General features: G+C 50.8%; 1 protein-coding gene across 1 annotated transcript; it reads left to right on the top strand.

Moving 5' to 3' along the window:
• Positions 1-2,889: 2,889 nt before the first annotated feature.
• Positions 2,890-18,181, top strand: TRAF5 (TNF receptor associated factor 5; the record flags this gene model as incomplete). The annotated part of the gene is made up of 10 exons (XM_084245986.1): positions 2,890-3,107; positions 4,289-4,346; positions 6,579-6,680; positions 9,085-9,249; positions 9,903-9,980; positions 10,256-10,330; positions 13,120-13,212; positions 15,227-15,367; positions 16,837-17,005; positions 17,604-18,181. 10 exons carry the CDS (start codon positions 2,890-2,892, stop codon positions 18,179-18,181), a joined length of 1,677 nt encoding a protein of 558 aa, XP_084102112.1.
• Positions 18,182-18,647: the final 466 nt, after the last annotated feature.

The raw sequence follows: 18,647 nt of genomic DNA, 5'->3' as shown, positions 1-18,647 counted from the left end.
CATGGTCCACTTTGAATTAATTTTTGTAAAGAGTACCAGTCTTGTGTCTACATGCTTTTTCCCCCCATATATGTGTTCAGTTGTTCCAGGACCATTTCTTGAACAGACTCTCTGCACCACCATATTGCCCTTTGCATGTTTGTCAAAGAGCATGTTGACTGTATTTGTGTGGATCTATTTCTGGGTTCTCTATTCTGTTCCATTGGTCTATTTTTCTGTTCTTTCAGTATACCAACACTCTGTCTTGATTACTGTAGGTTTATAGTAAGCCTTGAATTTGAATAGTGTCACTCCTCCAATTTTTCCCCACTTCTTCAATATTGTGTCGGCTATTGTGGATCTTTAGTCCTCAAATGTTAAGCATGGACAGTGTGGGCAGTTCTGAGACCAAAAGTGTGAGGATTGCTGTTATAAAGAAAGAGGGACAGACACACAGATGAGTGCTATAGATTCTTGTGTTAGGAAAGAGGATAGAATGTCTCAGAGAAATCTGAAGAGAATTTTATGCTTCCCACTGCCTTTCTGGGGTTGAATAAGCTTGTTGCTCTGTGGTATGTCTCTGAGACTCCAAATTTAGATACTGTGTGACACAGATAGGAGCCTGGTCTAGGGAGAGAATTTTCAATCCCTGGCAGACTAGAGAACAATAGGCGGGTAAGGGCCTGGACTTGGTTCTTTCGCTTCTCTGAGACAGAAGAGAGTTTTGGATTTTAGGGTCGCATGTGGAGATCACGAGCTCTGCCTCTTCACCTTTATAATTAAAACTTGTGTTAAATCTCAAGCGTGAACCACGTTAAAAAAAGGGGAACTGTCACAGCTTGTATGGCTCAGCTCTGCCCTTGAAGAGTGCAGGAAGCACATGCAGAGAGGAAAAGGCGGGGTGGCTTTGGTTTCAAACCTCAAGATAAAAAACATCTCTAGGCTACTGGGCTTCTCAGAAAGCTTCACTTGTGACAGAGGCTAGTTGCTTTCTCGGCTCCAGCATCAGGCTCTGAGCACCTGGCTGAAGAGAGGCCAGTGGCTGACAGGAGCAGAGCTGAGCCATGAAGGGGACACCAATCTCCCCTCCGATGTCAGACCTTGGAGCTGCCTCAGGCCCAGTTGACCCCATCAAGTACAACAACTCATGAGGTGCTCCCAAGAGTCAGAGCAAGCGAGGCTGACGGGCCACCTTCATGTACCCTGTCTGTGGACAGGAGGCCACCCCCAGGAACCCCCCTGACAGCCTCTGTCCTTCAGTGTCTGCCAGACACGCTGTAAAAGTAGCAGCATCCTGTTGGGAGACAGCGCTGCTCCTAGCCCGGCGCCTCAGGTGGGTATGGGAGTCCTTAGAGCCCCAGACATCATGTGCCATTTTATAGGGAGGTCAAGAGTTTTCATCAAATTTTCAAAGGCAGGAGGACATTGGGGGTCAAGAAGCAGAGGCCAACATGAGTTACAGCTGCCCAGCTGAGGGTTTTTCAAAAAGCCCATCAGTGATATCAATTCCACAAATAGCTGAGTTACTTTCCACACCCGCCTCAGGGCTAGGGACCGGCAGGCCACGCTGAGCAAGAGCATGTGCTGTCTGTGCACCACTGGGTGGCATGGATACAAACCCGATAATCCCACAAACATGTGTCCATTTTCATCAAGTATTGCTCTGAACGAAAGGAGCCTGGTTCTGTGATGGATCTAGCAGGGGAGGCTTAGTTTTTGTTTTGTATGCTTATCTATTTTTGAAGAGGCAATGCATCCATGTTCAAAGCTTCAAAAGGATTACACAGTGAAAAGTCTCCCCCATCTTATGATTTAGCCGCTCCCTGGAAGCCTTGCAAGTTACACAGATTGGTGAACAGGCATCGTGCTCTGAGAACAGGAGCGAAAGCTTACCTAAGGTGCTTGGAATGAAAACTGAGGCACGAGTGTGAGTTAACTAAGTGGAAAGCACTGGCAGGGGCACTCCAGAGGTGACGGCTTGTGCAAAGGCCCTGTGACAGGAGGCAGCGTGATGTATTAGTAGGACAGGAGGAAGGTCATGTGGCCAAGTGCAGAAAGCAAGGGGAGGGCAGTCCAGATTCTCCTGGCTGGGAAGGTACAGGCCTGTTGCCTGCCTGGCTTTCTCGACTTTTCTCTCAGAGCCAGGGGAACCACTGAAGCATGAGGGGAGATAACCTTCAATCATATTTGGGCTTTGAGACTATCACCCTAACTAGCTCTAGCATGGAGAATGGACTCTGGGCTCTTATTTAGTTCAGGTCAAGATGCTGCTCACAGGTGGTGGTGACACAGGTGTATATCGTAGAAACGTCCCGGCGGACAAGGGTCTTACTTCTGAAAAATGTTGAAGACATTCATTTTAGTTCTCTCAAAAGAGCAGATGGAAAATCCCCAACAAGAGTTTGCCTAGGATGCAGTTAACACCTGGTGATTTTTTTTTTTTTAAGATTTATTCATTTTTGCATAGAAGAACCAGGGTGCAGGCCAGAGGGGTACCAGAGGGGTAGAGGTAAGAGGATTCGCCAGAGACAGAGTGGGGACCAGAACAGATGGATCTACTGAAATACACTGCTGAGGGGAACAGCGGGGAGACAGGAGAGGTCTGCTGCACCCTATGGGTCACCTCCCTGGCTGGGGATAGTTTGCTAGCACTGACTTAACCCCTGCACCACCAGGGAGGCCCAACACATGGTGATTTTTTTGGTCCCAGCGTGTGGCCAAACCAACAGGGTGACCCAGACTTCTGTGGAAGGTTGCTGGACTGAGGGCCGAAGTCTCCGGACGTTTCTGGCCCAGCCTCCTGGGAGGCCCAAACACATCTCCCCACTTGGGAGCCCCAGGTCCTGGGGGTGTTTAAAGTCATCACCCGACATTGTCAAATTAGGAACCTTCTCTTTTCCTGCCCCCAGGATGGCTTCCGCCGAGGCTCGCGGAGGCAGCACCTGTGGCTTCACACGCCAGAACTCAGGCAATTCCCTGTCCTTGGACTTCGAGCCCGAGGCGGAGTACCACTTCGTGGAGGTGCTGCAGGAGCGCTACAAGTGCGCGCGCTGCCGTGCTGTCCTGCACAACCCGCACCAGACAGGCTGCGGCCACCGCTTCTGCCAGCGCTGCATCCTGGCGCTCAGGTGGGGCCAGCTCCCCCCGCCCACACCACGCCGAGGGGCTGCTGGGCGCCTGGGACCACAGAACCCGGGGTGGCAGGGTCGCTCCCGGTTCCTTCTGTGAGCGCCTGGGCCATTCTCATCGTCATCATCACCTTTTCTTACCATACCAAGACACCTGTTTTGCTTGCAAGGGCAAACCCAGAAGCACATTCCAGGCTGGCAGGACCTGTTTTCCATAGGGGTCTTGGCTACAGTCACCCCATTTTTGCCTAGAGGAGAAGGGGGTGTGACAGCATCCAGACAGGGCTCCCTGCCAGGGTGACGTCCCTTGTGTCCACATGGGCAGCTGTAAATCTGAGGTGATGCATTCTAGGGGGGATGCCAGAAGAGTGTGGGGTCTTACTGAGGGCCAGTAAGGAAGTCGCACCTGCCAGGCCTGGGGGAGAGGGCTAAGTGTTCTTTTAATACATTCACATCCCTTTGTGGGTTTGCCCACGTGTTGCTGTGTGTTCCACACCCCTTACTAAACGAAGCTCTCCTGTATGAAGAGCTAGAGGTCCCATCGTGGAGCAGGGCCCACTCTCTGCCCTCTAGAACCTTCCAGTCCAGTGATGAAGACAGGGTGTGGCACAGCTCTTGAGCAAGGTCCTGCCAGGGGCATTCAGCTCTTCCTGGGGGACCTGCTCTTTGACTTGCACCCTGGAGGATGAATGGGAGATTTTTTAAAAAAGATTTATTTATTTATGCATACAAGAGCTGGGGTACAGGCCAGAGATGCGGGGGGTGAGAGGATTCACCAGAGACAGGGTGGGGAGTAGAACAGGCAGATCCACTGAAATACACTGCTGAGGGGAAGCAGCGGGCGAGACAGGAGAGGTCTGCTGCACCATGTGGGTTTCTCCCTGGCCGGCCGGGAGTGAACTTGTGCTGCAGAGGCTGCGGACAGCTTCATAGTGCAGTGCATAAGCCTTTGCGCCACCACGGAGGCCCTGAATGGGAGATTTTTAGGCAGGCTGGGTAGGTGCTGAAAATTGGGTGTGGGGGGGGGAGGGGCCTCTGTGAGGAAGGAACAGCACGAGCAAAGGCAAGGATGGTCTGGTTGGGGAATTCAAGGGGTTGAGTGTGACCGAGTGCTGCGTTGCTCTTAGAAGCAGCGTTGAGGTCAAGACTTCACCCTGCCTCTGTTTTACTTCTCTCTGCAGAGAATTAAACACTGTAGCCCTCTGCCCCGTAGACAAGGAGGTTATCAAGTCTCAGGAGGTAAGAAAAGTACCACTTTGGTTCAGCTCCTTGTGGGGGTGGGAAAGCAGTGTCCTGACTGGACCTGGGGTTGGAGCAGGAGGGGTCCCCTTGGAGTGTAATCCTTTGTCTTGGGGTCAGGTCAGAGAGGCCATTTCACGTCTTTATTGATCTGGTCTGGTTTCCTCAGCTTCCTCCTTCCCTGCGTCCTCCACTCCAATTCCACTGAGCTGCTGGGAATGAGATGCCCAGTTTCAAGGAATTCTTTCTACTCTGGTTAATCTCTAATGCTCCTTTGATTAGCATTAGGGTTAAGAACCACTTTACTGAGCTAGAATGCACATCCCTCAGCACCCGCCTTCTGAGGCTGCCGCCACTGAATCATGTGGCCATAACTACTACCAAATCCCAGAACATTGTGACCACCCAAGATGTGGGTGGTGTTGATGGGTCATAACGCCTCAGTCCTTCTTCCAGCCCTTAGCAACCACGAACCTAGTTTCTGTTTCTGTGGATTTGCCTGTTCTGGATATTTCGTAGAACTGGAGTCAGACAACCTGTGGCTTCTTGTGCCTGCTCCTTCTCAGGCCCCTCCCTGTTGTAGCACGCCGCCCCAAACCTCCTTGCTCAGCCGCGCTATGTTTACCCATTTATTCACGGATGGGCTTTTGGGTGGTTTCTACTTTGGGGCTGCAGGCGGATGTGACTTGGTCTTCCCTGCGCTTGGCTCTATACCTTGGCACAGAATTGCTGAGTCATAGGTAGCTCTGTGCTTCCCCGTCTGGGGCTCTGCCAGACTGCTCCTTGGCAGCCGCTCAGTTTACGTTCTCCCAGCACATAGCACGGGAGTTCCGTTGCTCCAGATCCTTGCCTGAGAGTGTTCTTGCCCATCATTCAGAGCATAGCCTTCCCCACGGGTGTGAAGTGGGTCTCCTGGTTTTGATCTGCATTTCTCTAGTAGCCAACGACATTAGGCGCCTTGCCACGTACACAACGGCTATTTGTGGAAATGCCTGTTCTGTCCCTTTGTCCATGCTTAAAGCGGAGTGTTTGTCTCTCCTTGATGTGTTGCAATTATCTTTTACATAGTCTAGGTGAAATCTCTTACCAGATACACAATTGGCACAATTTTTCTGCCGTTCTGTGGTTTGTCTTCTTGCTTTCTTGATTGTGTCCTTTGAAGCACAAAAGTTGCATTTTGATGAAATCTTATTTATTTTTTGTTTGTCTCAATCATTTGTTTCTTTAGTGTTGTATCTAAGAAATCATTACCTAATCCATGGCCAGGAAGGTTTTCTTCCTTATAACTTCCATTTAAACCCAGTTTTCTCCCTTTAAATTTCTGTCGTGGGCTGCCCAATCTCACCTCCTCCAGGAAGGCCCCCAGCACCTCCTCTGATGCACACATACCTGCTCTCTGCTCTTGTGGGGTGTTTTATAAACATGTGGCAGAAGACAGTGCTATACTGTGTCTGCCTGACCCGTAAGGCCAGGTGTGAGCATACTTCAATCATGGCAGAAATCCAGCCTGCCTCCTGCTTCTGAATGGCCTGGGAGCTAAGCCTGGTTTTTATATTTTTAAATCATTGAAAAAATTCAAAAGAAGGCAAGCAGAAATTCTGCTACTTTTGCAACTCCTCGTGACTCTTAAACTATTTGAAGATAAATATCTATTAAAACTCCAAAGTAGAATGTTTAATGATATGAGAATTATATGAAATTCAGATGTCAGGGTGCATAACCAACATTTCATTGGAACACAGTGCTCCCTGACATTTGGGTATTGGAAATGGCGGAAATGGGGGCAGTGTGGCCTGAAAAACCAAAAATATTTGCCATCTGACTGTGGGGAAAGTTTGCCAACCCCAGCTAGTGCTGAGTAGCTGTCAGTGCAGCTTTGGTGACACCGCTGGGTAACTAATATAAACGTTCACCCTGGGACAGGAAGCCAAAGGCATCACCCTCCTCCACAGCCCCACCTCCTGACCTTTGAGGAGGTGAGGTCAAGTCCACCATGAGATTTTCATAGCTGCAGCTCCTGCGCTGGCCTGAAGTCAGCAGGCGTTGTGTGCTTGGTGGCTGTGAGCGGTGTCTGTCTCTCTAGTGCGGTGGTGAGTCTCATATTTCCATGCCAACCCCCATCTGGAAGTTTCCACCCCTCTTCTGAGATTAACCTGAAGACCAAATTAATAATAGCTTCCTGCGCTTTGTTCTGAAGTTGAGCACGGGCAAGTCCTCTCGTGTGTCTTTCAGGTGTTCAGAGACAACTGCTGCAGGAGGGAGGTGCTCAACCTCTACGTGTACTGCAGGAACGTGCCTGGGTGCAGCACCAAGGTCATTCTGGGACGATACCAGGTTGGTGTTTCTTACTAACCACAGTCCCCTCTGTCATCAGTTTGGCGATGTGGCATGATCAGCTTTATGTGACAGTTCCTGAGCTGAGAGCACCGGGGAATTCACTGAGCTGCCCTTAGAAATTCCCACTTGGCAGGACAGGCGAGGTAGTGCTGTGCCCTGCGCGATGTGTGTGTGAGCTAGAAGGTTCCTTGGGGGAGGGGGGGTGCGGGGGGGCATACCAAGGATCTAAGTGGTGAGGGGACCTCCTCCCACTAGGACATGTTATTTGGGGGCAGCGTGGAGGGCCTGGGGTCCCAAGGGTGGGACTGCAGAAGGACACCTGCGAGGGGTTCTTGCCAAAGGCATTTGCAGGTGCTGGGATGTGTCTCCCGGCAGATGGTGGACAGGTGTCAGCAGAGCTCAGGGATGTATCAGTAGTTAAAAGGTGAGACACTGGTGTGAGGTGCCAAGAACAGGGCCTAGGGCAGCCCTGCTCCTTTTTCTGGAAGCTGCCCTGCTCTCTCTGCCAGTGGAACACCTAGGCAAGGCTCAGTCACCCCCAACTTCCAGGGAATTGCCTGGAGCAGCTTTGTGCCTCCTGACATTTGTGGAAACATTTCAGGTGATTCAGTCTTTCTCCATCTGCCTCCAACCCCTCCCCCAGGCGTGGAGCATCTGTGAGTGGGAACAATTTCCTCCTTCACCCAGGGGTGTCATCTGAGGCTCATGGAGCTGCTTGTGTCTTCCTCATGCTGCCCTCGCCACCTTAGAAGGGCCGCTAAGCCTGGACAGGGGGTTGGGGCTCACAGACCCCCCAACCAGCATAGTGACCACCCCCCAGTTTCTGCACAATGGAGGCTGTTTGGCTCACCCATTTCTGTGATTTACCCTCATTCTCTGTCCCCTGGCCAGGAGGGGGGCTGCACAGGTGGAGGATCTCGTGAGTCGAGACTCTTGTGGTGAGTGAGGGGCAGTAGCACGTGTTTTCTCTAGTGGAGCTGGAGGAAACTCGTCCTGGTGTTGCTCTACACCCCACAGAGACACCCCTCTTTCCTTCAGAGAAGGGGCAGCAAACTCTTCTTCAAGAGCCAGGCAGCAACCCCTTCAGGCTCTGCTATGGCTGCCCCACCAGAAGTGAACACATTGTTGTGGCTGTTTGCCAGTAAAACTTTATTCACAAAAGCAAATACTGGTCCAGGTTTGGCCAACAGGGCTGACTGTCAGCAGCACAGCTTTGTGCAGTGACCCACAGGCTTTATTCAGTCAGGCTGTGTAGCAGATCTGTGATGAGACAGTCACTGTCCTGTCACCTGCTCGTGTTCTGGTGAGACCATTCCCTAGCTCTATAGGTTGGCCTTTCTCAGCTTCTCTGGGCCTGTGATCCTGAGTCTCCTGCCACTCCTTTTCTTTACTACTTCTGGAACATTCCTCTCCGTCCCTTTTCTTCCTGTGGTCCTCTCCCTTCCTTTATTCCTCTAGTTAGGATTTGCCCTCTCCTCTCTTAACTCAGACGCCGGGCTTCTGTCTCCTGCTGTGCAGGGGTGATACTTCAGTGCTGGGGGCAGAGTTAGAGGGTGACCAAAAGAAATAAAAAATCTCCTTGAAGAACTGGTAGAATAAGTGGCAAGCCTAAGGGAAATTGTTAAGAACAAAGATGAGAATGTAAGCTGGCAATAGATAATCTAAAGCAAATCGGGCTGACCCCTCCTTTACCCATCATCCCCTGACCTGCTGACTCCTGTGCACAGCTGGCTTGCACGCCTGCCCTCCCAGCAGTCCCTCCTGGCCATGTGTCTATTGCAGGAACACCCTCAGCAGTGCTCCGCCCTCCTGGCGGCCTGTCAAGGCCTGTGTCTGTTACAGGAGCACCCTTAGCGGTGTTCTGCCCTCCCCGCAGCCGGTCAAGGCCTGCCTGTGTCTGTTACAAGAGCACCCTCAGCATTGTTTCGCCTTCCCGGTATCTGTTACAGGAGCACCCTCGGTGGTGCTCCTGCCCTCCCGGCGGCTGGTCAAGTCCTGTCTGTTTTGTTTTTTGTTTTTGTTTTTGTTTTTTTAAAGATTTATTTATTTATTTATACATGCACTGGGTACAGTCAGAAGCGCGGGAGGGTGAGAGAATTCACCAGAGCCAGAGCGGGGAGCAGAGCAGGCAGAAGGACCGAAGCAACTGCTGAGGGGAGCAGCGGGCAGCAGGAGAGGTCTGCGCGCCATGCGGGACTCTCCTCCGGTGGCCGGGGAGCAGCCGGGGATCGAACTGGCACTGCAGAGGCTGCGGGCAGCTTCGCAACCCAGCGCTCAACCGCTGCGCCACCGGGGAGGCCCAAGTCCTGTCTCTGTTACAAGAGCACCGCTGAGGGTGTCTGAGCACCCTTAGCGGTACTCCACCTTCCCAGGGGCTGGTCAAGGCCTGTGTCTGTTTCAGGAGCATCTCCAGCAGTGCTCATTTCAAGCTGTGCCGTGTCCTAATGACAGCTGCCGGGAGCCAGTGCTTCGGAAGGATCTGACAGAGCATCTGAGTGCACACTGCCAGTACCGAGAGGAAAAATGCCTCTACTGCAAAAAGGATGTGACTGTCATCAATCTCCAGGTAAAAAGCCAACAGAAACTCAACCTTCCTGGGATGCTCAATTTGGCCTGCGAGGCCACGTGAGTCACGGGAAGCCCCAGCAGTCACTGGACAGATTCTTCTACAGAAACAGGCAATAACTTCACGGAGAGAAGTCCTGTAAAACATGAAAAACCTTTTTGTGGCTAGGACCCGACCTATCGTCTGAGCCCCTCTGCGTGCGGGTGCGCGGGGGTCCGCGGGACCGCACAGCCTCTGGGTGCCGGACGGCGAAGGGGAAGGACCCGGTGACCCTGGAAGGGCCTCCCCTGACCCGCGCCAGGGCGGCCAGAGCGGCAGCTTCAGGGGCCGCTGCCTCTTACCTGCTCCTGGGATAATGAGAAGATTGGCCTGAATCCATTTATCCCACGCAAGCAGCCCTCGACTACCCTTTTTGGAAGCAGGCCATGCTTCCCGGAGGGGGAGCCACAGAACACGCGCACCCCAGGCCTCGGTGTGAACTCTGGGGAGGTGGGGTGGGAAGGGGGCGGGACGGGGGGGGGGCGGCTCTGGAGGCCGCGCGGGAGGCAGGGAGGGGAGCGCGGGGCGCTGGGAGCGCGCGGGGGCGGGGCAAGAGCGCGGGGCGGGGCGAGCGCGCGGGGCGGGGCTCTGGCTCACCACCTGCTCTGTCGCAGAGTCATGAGGAGAACCTGTGTCCGGAGTACCCGGTGTCCTGTCCCAACAAGTGTCTGCAGGTTATTCCGAGAACCGAGGTAACTGGAAATAGCCCTCTCCGTAGAGTTTCTGTGAGTAGAGCTCCGTATTCCTGGGGTGTGTGTGTCGTGGAACCCCATTGTAGGCAGGGCACGCTGCCCGGCTGCGCCCTGGATGCTGTGCGCCCTGTGTCCGGCCCTCGCCAGCCTCCGGGAGCGCCCCCCTGCGCGCCCCGCCTTGGCGGCTCCCCTTGGGTCCCACCGCCTCCCAAGCCCCCTGTCCTGCCGCAGCGGCGCCCGCAGCCCGAGGCGCGCTGAGGAATTCCTGTCTGCAGGTGGAGCAGCACCTGGCTGTGTGTCCTGAGGCGGAGCAGGACTGCCCTTTCAGGAGCTACGGCTGCCCTGTGAAGGTAGGGACTCCGGGATCTGTCCCCACATCCGCTGTGCCCGTCACTTGGGAGCATCGCTGTGCTTGATTCCTCTCGGGATTCGAAGGATGCTCAAGTTGGAGAACTTTAGTTCTTAGTCTTAGTTTTCTTAGTCCGGGTTCTTAGTTATCTTAGTCCGGGTTCCTCAGAGCTGCAGAACCAATAGGAGAGCTAGGGGTCTAGCCATCCATCCGTCGTCCATCTGTCTGTCATCCATCATCAATCTGTCTCCACTTATCCCTGTCCATCTCTCCACCTCTCTATATCTGTACGTCCGTTCATCTATCCATCCATCTCAATGAGAGAGACAGAGGAGAGAGTATTTATTTCAAGGAGTTGGCTCACTCAACTGCAGCAAATGTGCAATGTGCAGGGCAAGGGGCCCCTGGACAGCGGGTGGAGCTTCTGGGCTGCAGTCTTGAAAAGTACTGCTTCTTCAGGAGACCTTAGGCTTTGCTCTTAAGACCATCAAGTGATGGGAGGGGGGTGCTTACTCATGCCAACAGACTGTAGATGTTGGTCACATGCACAGAGACCTTCACAGCAACATCTGGTGTAGACAAGCACCTGGGCCCCAGCCTGGCTGAGGTGACACAAAGGGAACATCAGGTAATGATCTCAGACTGCCCTGCTGCCTCTCCCAGGTTTGGGCCGCACCCAAACCAGTGGCTCCTCTGATGATTCGGGTGCTCTCACCTGTCACCACGTATTTGAAACTCAAGTGGTATGACATCATGGTTTGAAATGTATTTTACCCTTTATATATCTTTAAAAGTATTAATTTAATGTATGAAGTAAACTAGAAAGATTGACCCACACTGTTTTCAAATAGATTGCAGATGAATCAAAGTTTTAGACTTCAAAATATATCTATCATACTCTGGTTATTCTGTATTGCTATTATTAGGCATTACATATTTCATTATATATTTTCATTATTTGGTATTATTACTTTGTGTTACCGTTTATTTTCTATAAATCTAAAATCACTCCAAAAGACCTGATTTAAAAAAAAAAACATAAAGATATTAGAAGAGAAGACAATGGAATTTTCTTTTTATCCTTGAAAGAAAGAAGGCCTTCCTTAGATGACTAACACCGAGCCAGAAGCCATAATTTTGATAAGTTTAACCACAAATATTTAAAACTTCTAAAAAATTGATAGGATTTTTAAAAAAGTGTTGCACGTAAAGTCAAAATGGCAAACTGAAAACTGGAGGTAAATATAGTGATCAGACAAAAAGGTACTTAATAGAAAAATAGAAACTTAATGGAAAAATAAGTAAATGAGCATATGGCCACATCAGGGAAATTTGGCTGGCTGGTAGATGCAAGAAAAGATGCTCAGTCTCACCTGAAATAAGTGTAAATTATAACAAGAAATCATTTTACCATTAAGTTGACAAAGATTTAAACAATTTATAACACCCAACTTTTTTTTGAGGATAGTTTTGTTATATTTATGAAAATTAAAAGTGAACCCACACATTGACCTTGCAATTCTGCCACTGGGAATTTATCTCAAAGATATCCTCTCATGAGTGTGCAGCTCTCTTTCACACACACACACACACACATTTTGCTAAATGTTTATTTAGCAAAAAAAAAAAAAACCCTAAAACTAAAACCACCAAACTAAAAACAACCTATAAGTCCATCACTAAAGTTCCAACTATATAATTATGTATTCATATTTTGAAATACTATGCATCTGATCAGAAGAATGAAAAGGGTGTATTTTTAAATTAAATATAGTCTAGTCTCATGGTGTTAAAAATGTGCACGTAGCTTTGCTGACTAATGAACCAGACTAGGAATTTTTACTTTCCTTCTGCTTCTCACTATGTTGTTTGGCATAATCAAACAACTTACTTAAAAGACTATTTGGAAAATGTGTATTATGAGGAGACTTTAAAATAAAATCCAGGAGGACTACATACCTTTGCCACGTATCAAACCAGCAGTGTTCTTGGCTTTATCTCATTAGTGCACAAATCCAGATCTCCTTTCAGCCCTGAAAGGGATTCTTTTTACAGTTAGGCCCAAAATTGCAATTGGGTTGCATTCTGGAACTTACCTCAGTACCAGAGCAGGGGTGCAGGGGCTGCTTTCTGCAGGAGGGCCCAGCCCTAAACACAAGGGGACCTAATGGCAAAGGTAGAGCCCACAGATACTCCAAACACCCAACATTTGCTTTTACCAGGAATGAGGCAGTTTGCAATGGAATACTTTAATAATCAGGGAGGAAGTAGCCATTTTGTTCTTGCACATATGTCACCTGAGGGCAGAGCATTTGCGTGGGTGGAGATGACAACGAGGTTACCTGCTCTGTGGGGACAGCAGGACCGTGGTGGAGGCAGCATTGTGTGTGGAAGCGGGGGGATTCGCAGGGGTGAAGCCTGACCTGCAGAGGCCCCAGGGGGAGATGGGACTCGAAGAGAAGAGCTGAGAGAAGCTGATCATGCACTTGACCCACAGTCTTCTGCTCTCAGGCAAGGAAGGAAATCGTCATCAACTCTGAGACTTTGAATCGAGGTCCGATTCCTGGTCTCTGTGTTTAGGAGCAGTCTCCTTGGCTAGTGGGAGAGTCCTAAAGCTGGGATGAGGAAGCAGAGGGATCACCTTTGCTGCCACCCGCCCCGAGCCAGGTGCTTGTGTGAAAGGTCAGCAGCACAGTCAAGGTTCAGTTCACAGACACCTCTCCCCCCTGCCCCCCCACCCGCCACCCGCCCCACCAACACCTTTGCTTTACTGTTCTCTCCACATGGAAGGACAAGCGGGGGAACCTACGGGAACACGAGCACTCAGCCCTCCGGGACCACATGATTCTGGTTTTGGACAAGAACCTCCAGTTAGAAGAGCAGGTAACTATTCAAGGGCTCAGTTGCAAAGGGTGGGGCAGGACGGCTAGGCTTTGCCATGCTCGGTGTTGTATATTCTCCTATTTCTAAGTCGACTGGAGGTAGTTTTTTTCTGCTGAGCAACCAGCCAGACCACCCCCCACTCCCCACCCAGGGTTATAGAACATTAAAATTACAAAGTGCCTGGAGGTCTTTGGGCCAACCTGTCCAGTCACCAAATGAAGGGTCCAGGCTCAAAGAAATCACCAGATTTTCACTTATAAGTGGCAGAATTCAATCGCAAGACCATGGCCCCTGATTCCTAGTCCAGCGTGTTTCTGAGGTGTGCCCTACAACCTCTCTGCAGCCTGCCCGTGCCTTTGGGTTCCTACCTGGCACCTGGTACATTTTAAATTAAATCAGCAGCAGATAGTGGACTATCTGCTCTAGACCTGAGGGATTATATATTTTGTAATAAGCTTTTACTTCTGCCTTTGGGGAGCTTTGCAGCCAGGTAAGTGCAGACCTACATTCTGATTCACTGAGCTGCGACTGTCGCATAAAATGATGTGAACACCCTGGGGTAGTCAGCGGACCTCAATAAATGCTGACTCTGTGAGTAACCATCACCAAAAGTTAACTATATTGGTAAATTATCTCAGAGGCCGGACGCACCAAGGCCTCTTCATGTGCAGAGAGAGCTGAATTTTACCGCTGCAGATTATTTGATTATGTCTGATTTCTAGCTACAGTAGGTGGGTGAGGTCCAGGGTCAGATCTTGGTGAAATTTAGAAAGCACGACTAAATGGATTTTTGGTACAGATCATGCTGCCTGGAAAGTATTCTGTATCAGTTGCCTCATCCACCCATCCATTCATCCCTCTCTCCATCCATCCATCCATCCATCCATCCATCCATCCATCCATCCATCATTCCATCTGCCCATCCATCCACCCACCCGTCCATACATACATCTACTTACCTATCCATTCACCCATCCTCCATCCATCCATCCACCCAACTATCCATCCACCCGTCCATACATACATCCACTTACTCATCCATCCATCCATCCATCTACCCACCCACCCATTCATCCATCCATCCATCCATCCCTCACCCCATCACTCCATCCATCCAACCAGCCAGCAAGTCCTCTCTCATTTCTTCCCTCCCTCCGTCCACCCATCCACTCATTCAACAAACATTTATCAAGCTCCTCCTGGTACCAGGCACCAGGTCAAATTCTGGCTTTGCAGTGGACCCCAGACCCTGTGGAGCTCCCTTTCTGGTGCATGTAGGGGGCTAGGTGGGAGCACTATGTAGGACACACAGGACGCTGTTGTAGCAGCCTGGGTAGGAAATAAGGAAGCCTGGAAGAGGTGAGATGAGATGAGAAGACACTGTAACAGGTGTTTGTTGGCATCTATGATGCCAAGCATTGCTGGTTGAATGGCTGTGAGAATGACAAGAGTTGTCTGAGATCACTCTTGGGCTCTTTGTTTTCTCTCGCAAGCAGATGACAATTCTAAAGGTAGCACACATCGTCTCTCACTTGTTACAGCTAACTCTTGGCCTCTGTTTTTTTTCATCTGTGAAATGGAGCTGATATTTGAAGCAACTCATGGGGTTCTCTGAGGATTAAAAGGGCTAATGAATACAGGGGGTGATAGACATTTGGTGCACGTCAGCTATTTCTGCTGCTTCTCTGCATGGAGCCTCTCCTGCTTGGCCATTGGTCCGAGCCCCTGAGTGCAGAGAGCCTCAGTAAGTCCAGACCAGCGAAGCACAGTTGTTTCGCGAACCAAGAGGTCAGGGAGGAAGAAGGTTGATAAGAAATCTGTGGATCTCATTTTGCCCCAATTACCTATATTGATATAGGAGTCATCCTGTAAATATTTTTCTAGAAATGTATATTCATGTATCTCCTAGAAACACTTTCTTGCAGGCAAGTATTTTCCTAGAACTGTGTCTGCACTGTTTTACTTAACTTGTGTGTAAGTACCTGAATAACCTCATCCACATTCCTGTTATTAGATTTCAGATTTACATAAGAGCCTGGAGCAGAAAGAAAGCAAAATACAGCAGCTGGAAGAAACGGTACAGAAATTTGCAAAGGAATTCAAGCAGTTTGCATCATTATTTGGCAGAAACGGAAGCTACCTCTCCAGCGCACAGGTGAGAGTGGCCTTCCTGTTAAGGCCAAGTTTAGCTTGCAACTGACATGAGGTTTTCTTTTCACCTGTTAAATGGATGCAATTTTTAATGTACAGAAAAACTGTAGGAATAAGAAATTGCAAAGAACGTCTGTGTATTCTCCATCCAGACACACTCATTGTCAACATTTGTCTCCGGTGCTTCATTTTCTGTGTGTGTAGTGTGTGCGCACATGTGCATGTACATTGTTCATGTGTGTGTTCATGTGCAACCCTATGTGTATGTGAGTATACAGGCCTCTGTGTGTATACAAAGGAGACCCATCATATCTTACCATCTCGTTCCCGCCTTTTTCTAATACAGTGACCAGAGTAAAGGCACTTGAGGGCAAGAAGGGGGAGAAATATAGCTGTCATCTTCTCTAATCTCTTCCATCTGAGGAGAACGAGCTGCGTCCAGGCCTCCCCTCTGGGCCCCTCTGTAGCAGCTGTGCTGCTCAGGCCAGAGCAGGTGGGCCTGTTTCCAGCATGTTCCCCACTTCCTTGTGGAGAAAGGCTCCTGAGAAGAGAAGGTTGTATAAGGGGAGCAATGACATGAGGTAGAGGTAGGGGTAGGAACCTGCTGCAGGGGCCTCCCTGGTGGCGCAGGGGTTAAGACGCAACCTCTGAAGCTGTCCACAGTCACTGCAGCACGAGTTCAATCCCTGCCAGGGAGCTACGCACAGGATGCAGCAAACCTCTCCTGTGTCCCCGCTGCTCCCCTCAGCAGTGGATCTCAGTGGATCTTCCTGTTCTGCTCCCCACTCTGTCTCTGGTGAATTCTCTCACTCCCCCATACCTCTGGCCTGTACCCCAGTTCTTGTATTCATAAAAAATTTAAAAAATAAGAAAAGAAAACTGACTGCAGAGAAACAGGGGGTGTAGGAACAAGAAAAGGGCCTCAGGGATTTGGAGCAGGAGCTGGAGGGTGGGGAGAACCCAGGCAGCTCCTCCTCCCACAGAGTCTCCTTCTGGACAGTGTCACTTTCCTCTCATTTTTTTTTTAATTTCTTTTCTTTTTTTTTTAAGAGTTATTTATTTATTTGTTTGTTTATTTATACAAGCACTGGGTACAGTCAGAAGCGCGGGAGGGTGAGAGAATTCACCAGAGCCAGAGCCAGAGCCAGAGCGGGGAGCAGAGCAGGCAGAAGGACCGAAGTACACTGCTGAGGGGAGCAGCAGGCGGCAGGAGAGGTCTGTGCGCCATGTGGGACCCTCCTCCGGTGGCCAGGGAGCAGCCGGGGATTGAACCGGTGCTGCAGAGGCCGCGGGCAGCTTCTCAACCCAGCGCAACCCAGCGCTCAACCGCTGCGCCACTGGGGAGACCCACTTTCCTTTCATTGATTGGTTAAATGTGAAATGTATGAGTCGAAAAAAAATCTAATGTCAACAGTCAATGTTACTGAACTCTCCACTAATGTTTCTGACATTACGATCACTTTGTATTGACAGGTGCTGGCCAACCACATGGACAGGTCAGTGTGGCTGGAGGCTCAAATGCGCCAGCTGTCACAGACGGTCAACCAGCAGCCAACTAAACACGACCTGAGGTCTCTGAGGGAAGCGGTTGACGCATTGGAGCACAAAGTGGCCCTGCTGGAAACCAATGGCCACAAACTAGGTACTCCCCTGCTGACCTGGGAGGCCCGTGGCCCTGGCAGGGGGAGGGAAGAGCTGTGCAGGCAAACAGTGCTTCAGCCTGGTGTTCGTCAGAAAGGACATTTTGGCAACGAGGGCAAAAATGGCTGCGAGGTGGGAATTGGCAAGTAGATCAAGAACAGGGATGACGGCTCTCAGGAGAGTGGAAAACAATGAGAAAGCGAAGGGAGAGATGTGGTCAGTTCTAAGTAGAAACAGTATATAAAAGCAGGAGCAGTTTAAAAGGTCTGCTCCAGGACACACCCCTGAAACTTACATAATGTCATCAGGCGGTGATCCTGCCATTTAAGTTAAATTTAGAAAAGAAATTAAATGAGCGTGCCAGCTGGCCCATCTGCTAGATTCACGTGAGCTCCAGCCAGAGGCACTGCAGTTTGCTCCTCTGTCCCAGGCGTGAGCCTGGACTCCCTGAGTCAGTTTTAATGCAAGTGGCCCTCTGGGGGCATTGACTCAGCTCACCTCTAGGGTGTCTGAGCACTGTTGGTGCCCCCAGAGAGCCAGAGTCCGATCGGGTGGCTTCTGCAGGCAGTGGGGGGCCACGCATCTTTTTCCCTCCACAGTGGTTTTGGAAGGAGAGACCCACAAGCATGATGCCCACATTAACATCCACAAGGCACAGCTAAACAAGAATGAGGAGCGGTTCCGGCTGCTGGAGGGTGCCTGCTACAGCGGCAAGCTCATCTGGAAGGTCACAGATTACGCGGCCAAGAAGCGGGAGGCGGTGGACGGGCACACGGTATCCATCTTCAGCCAGCCCTTCTACACCAGCCGCTGCGGCTACCGGCTGTGCGCCCGGGCCTACCTGAATGGGGACGGCGCGGGCAAGGGTACGCACCTGTCGCTCTACTTTGTGGTGATGCGTGGCGAGTTCGACTCACTGCTGCAGTGGCCCTTCCGGCAGCGGGTGACACTCATGCTTCTGGACCAGAGCGGCAAGAAGAACCACATCACGGAGATGTTCAAGGCTGACCCCAACAGCAGCAGCTTCAAAAGACCGGACGGGGAGATGAACATTGCCTCCGGCTGTCCCCGCTTTGTGGCCCATGCCACGCTGGAGAGCGCCAAGAACATCTACATCAGAGAGGACACCCTGTTCCTGAAGGTGGCTGTGGACTTGAATGACCTGGAGGACCTCTAGGCTATTTCTGGGCAGTAACAGGGCACTGGGACCCAGGCTGCGGAGGAGGCCCAGCTGTCATGGGGTGACTGGCCACAGATCACTGGCCTTGGGTTCTTTGCCCACAGGTGTCTGAAGTCACTATACACCTGAAGTGCTCGCCGCTTTCCACACTCTGCTCGGTCCCAGTGTGACACCATAAACACTTAAACTCCCTTCTCCTTATTTATATTTTTGAGCCTTTTGAAGATGGTATGATTCTTGGAAGCAGGGCCTGGCGGGCGCTGAGCCTGAGGCTCGGGCATGGTGCCAGGTGAGTGAGTGACCCAGGCCACCCTGCTGGATTCCCCATTCAGAGTACTTTGCTATTTTATTCTCTGCCCTGTTGATTCCAGACCTGGGTCTACGCCAGCAAAACCATCTTGGAGGGCAGCTGTGCCAGCGGGTAGATGGGGGGGAGTGGTTACAAAGACCATCTGTGCATTTG

This window comes from Talpa europaea, assembly GCF_964194135.1.
Source record: "Talpa europaea genome assembly, chromosome: 10".
Lineage (NCBI taxonomy): Eukaryota > Metazoa > Chordata > Mammalia > Eulipotyphla > Talpidae > Talpa > Talpa europaea.
Note: the sequence above shows the minus strand (reverse complement) of the source record. Positions and strands in the feature narration are given on the sequence as shown.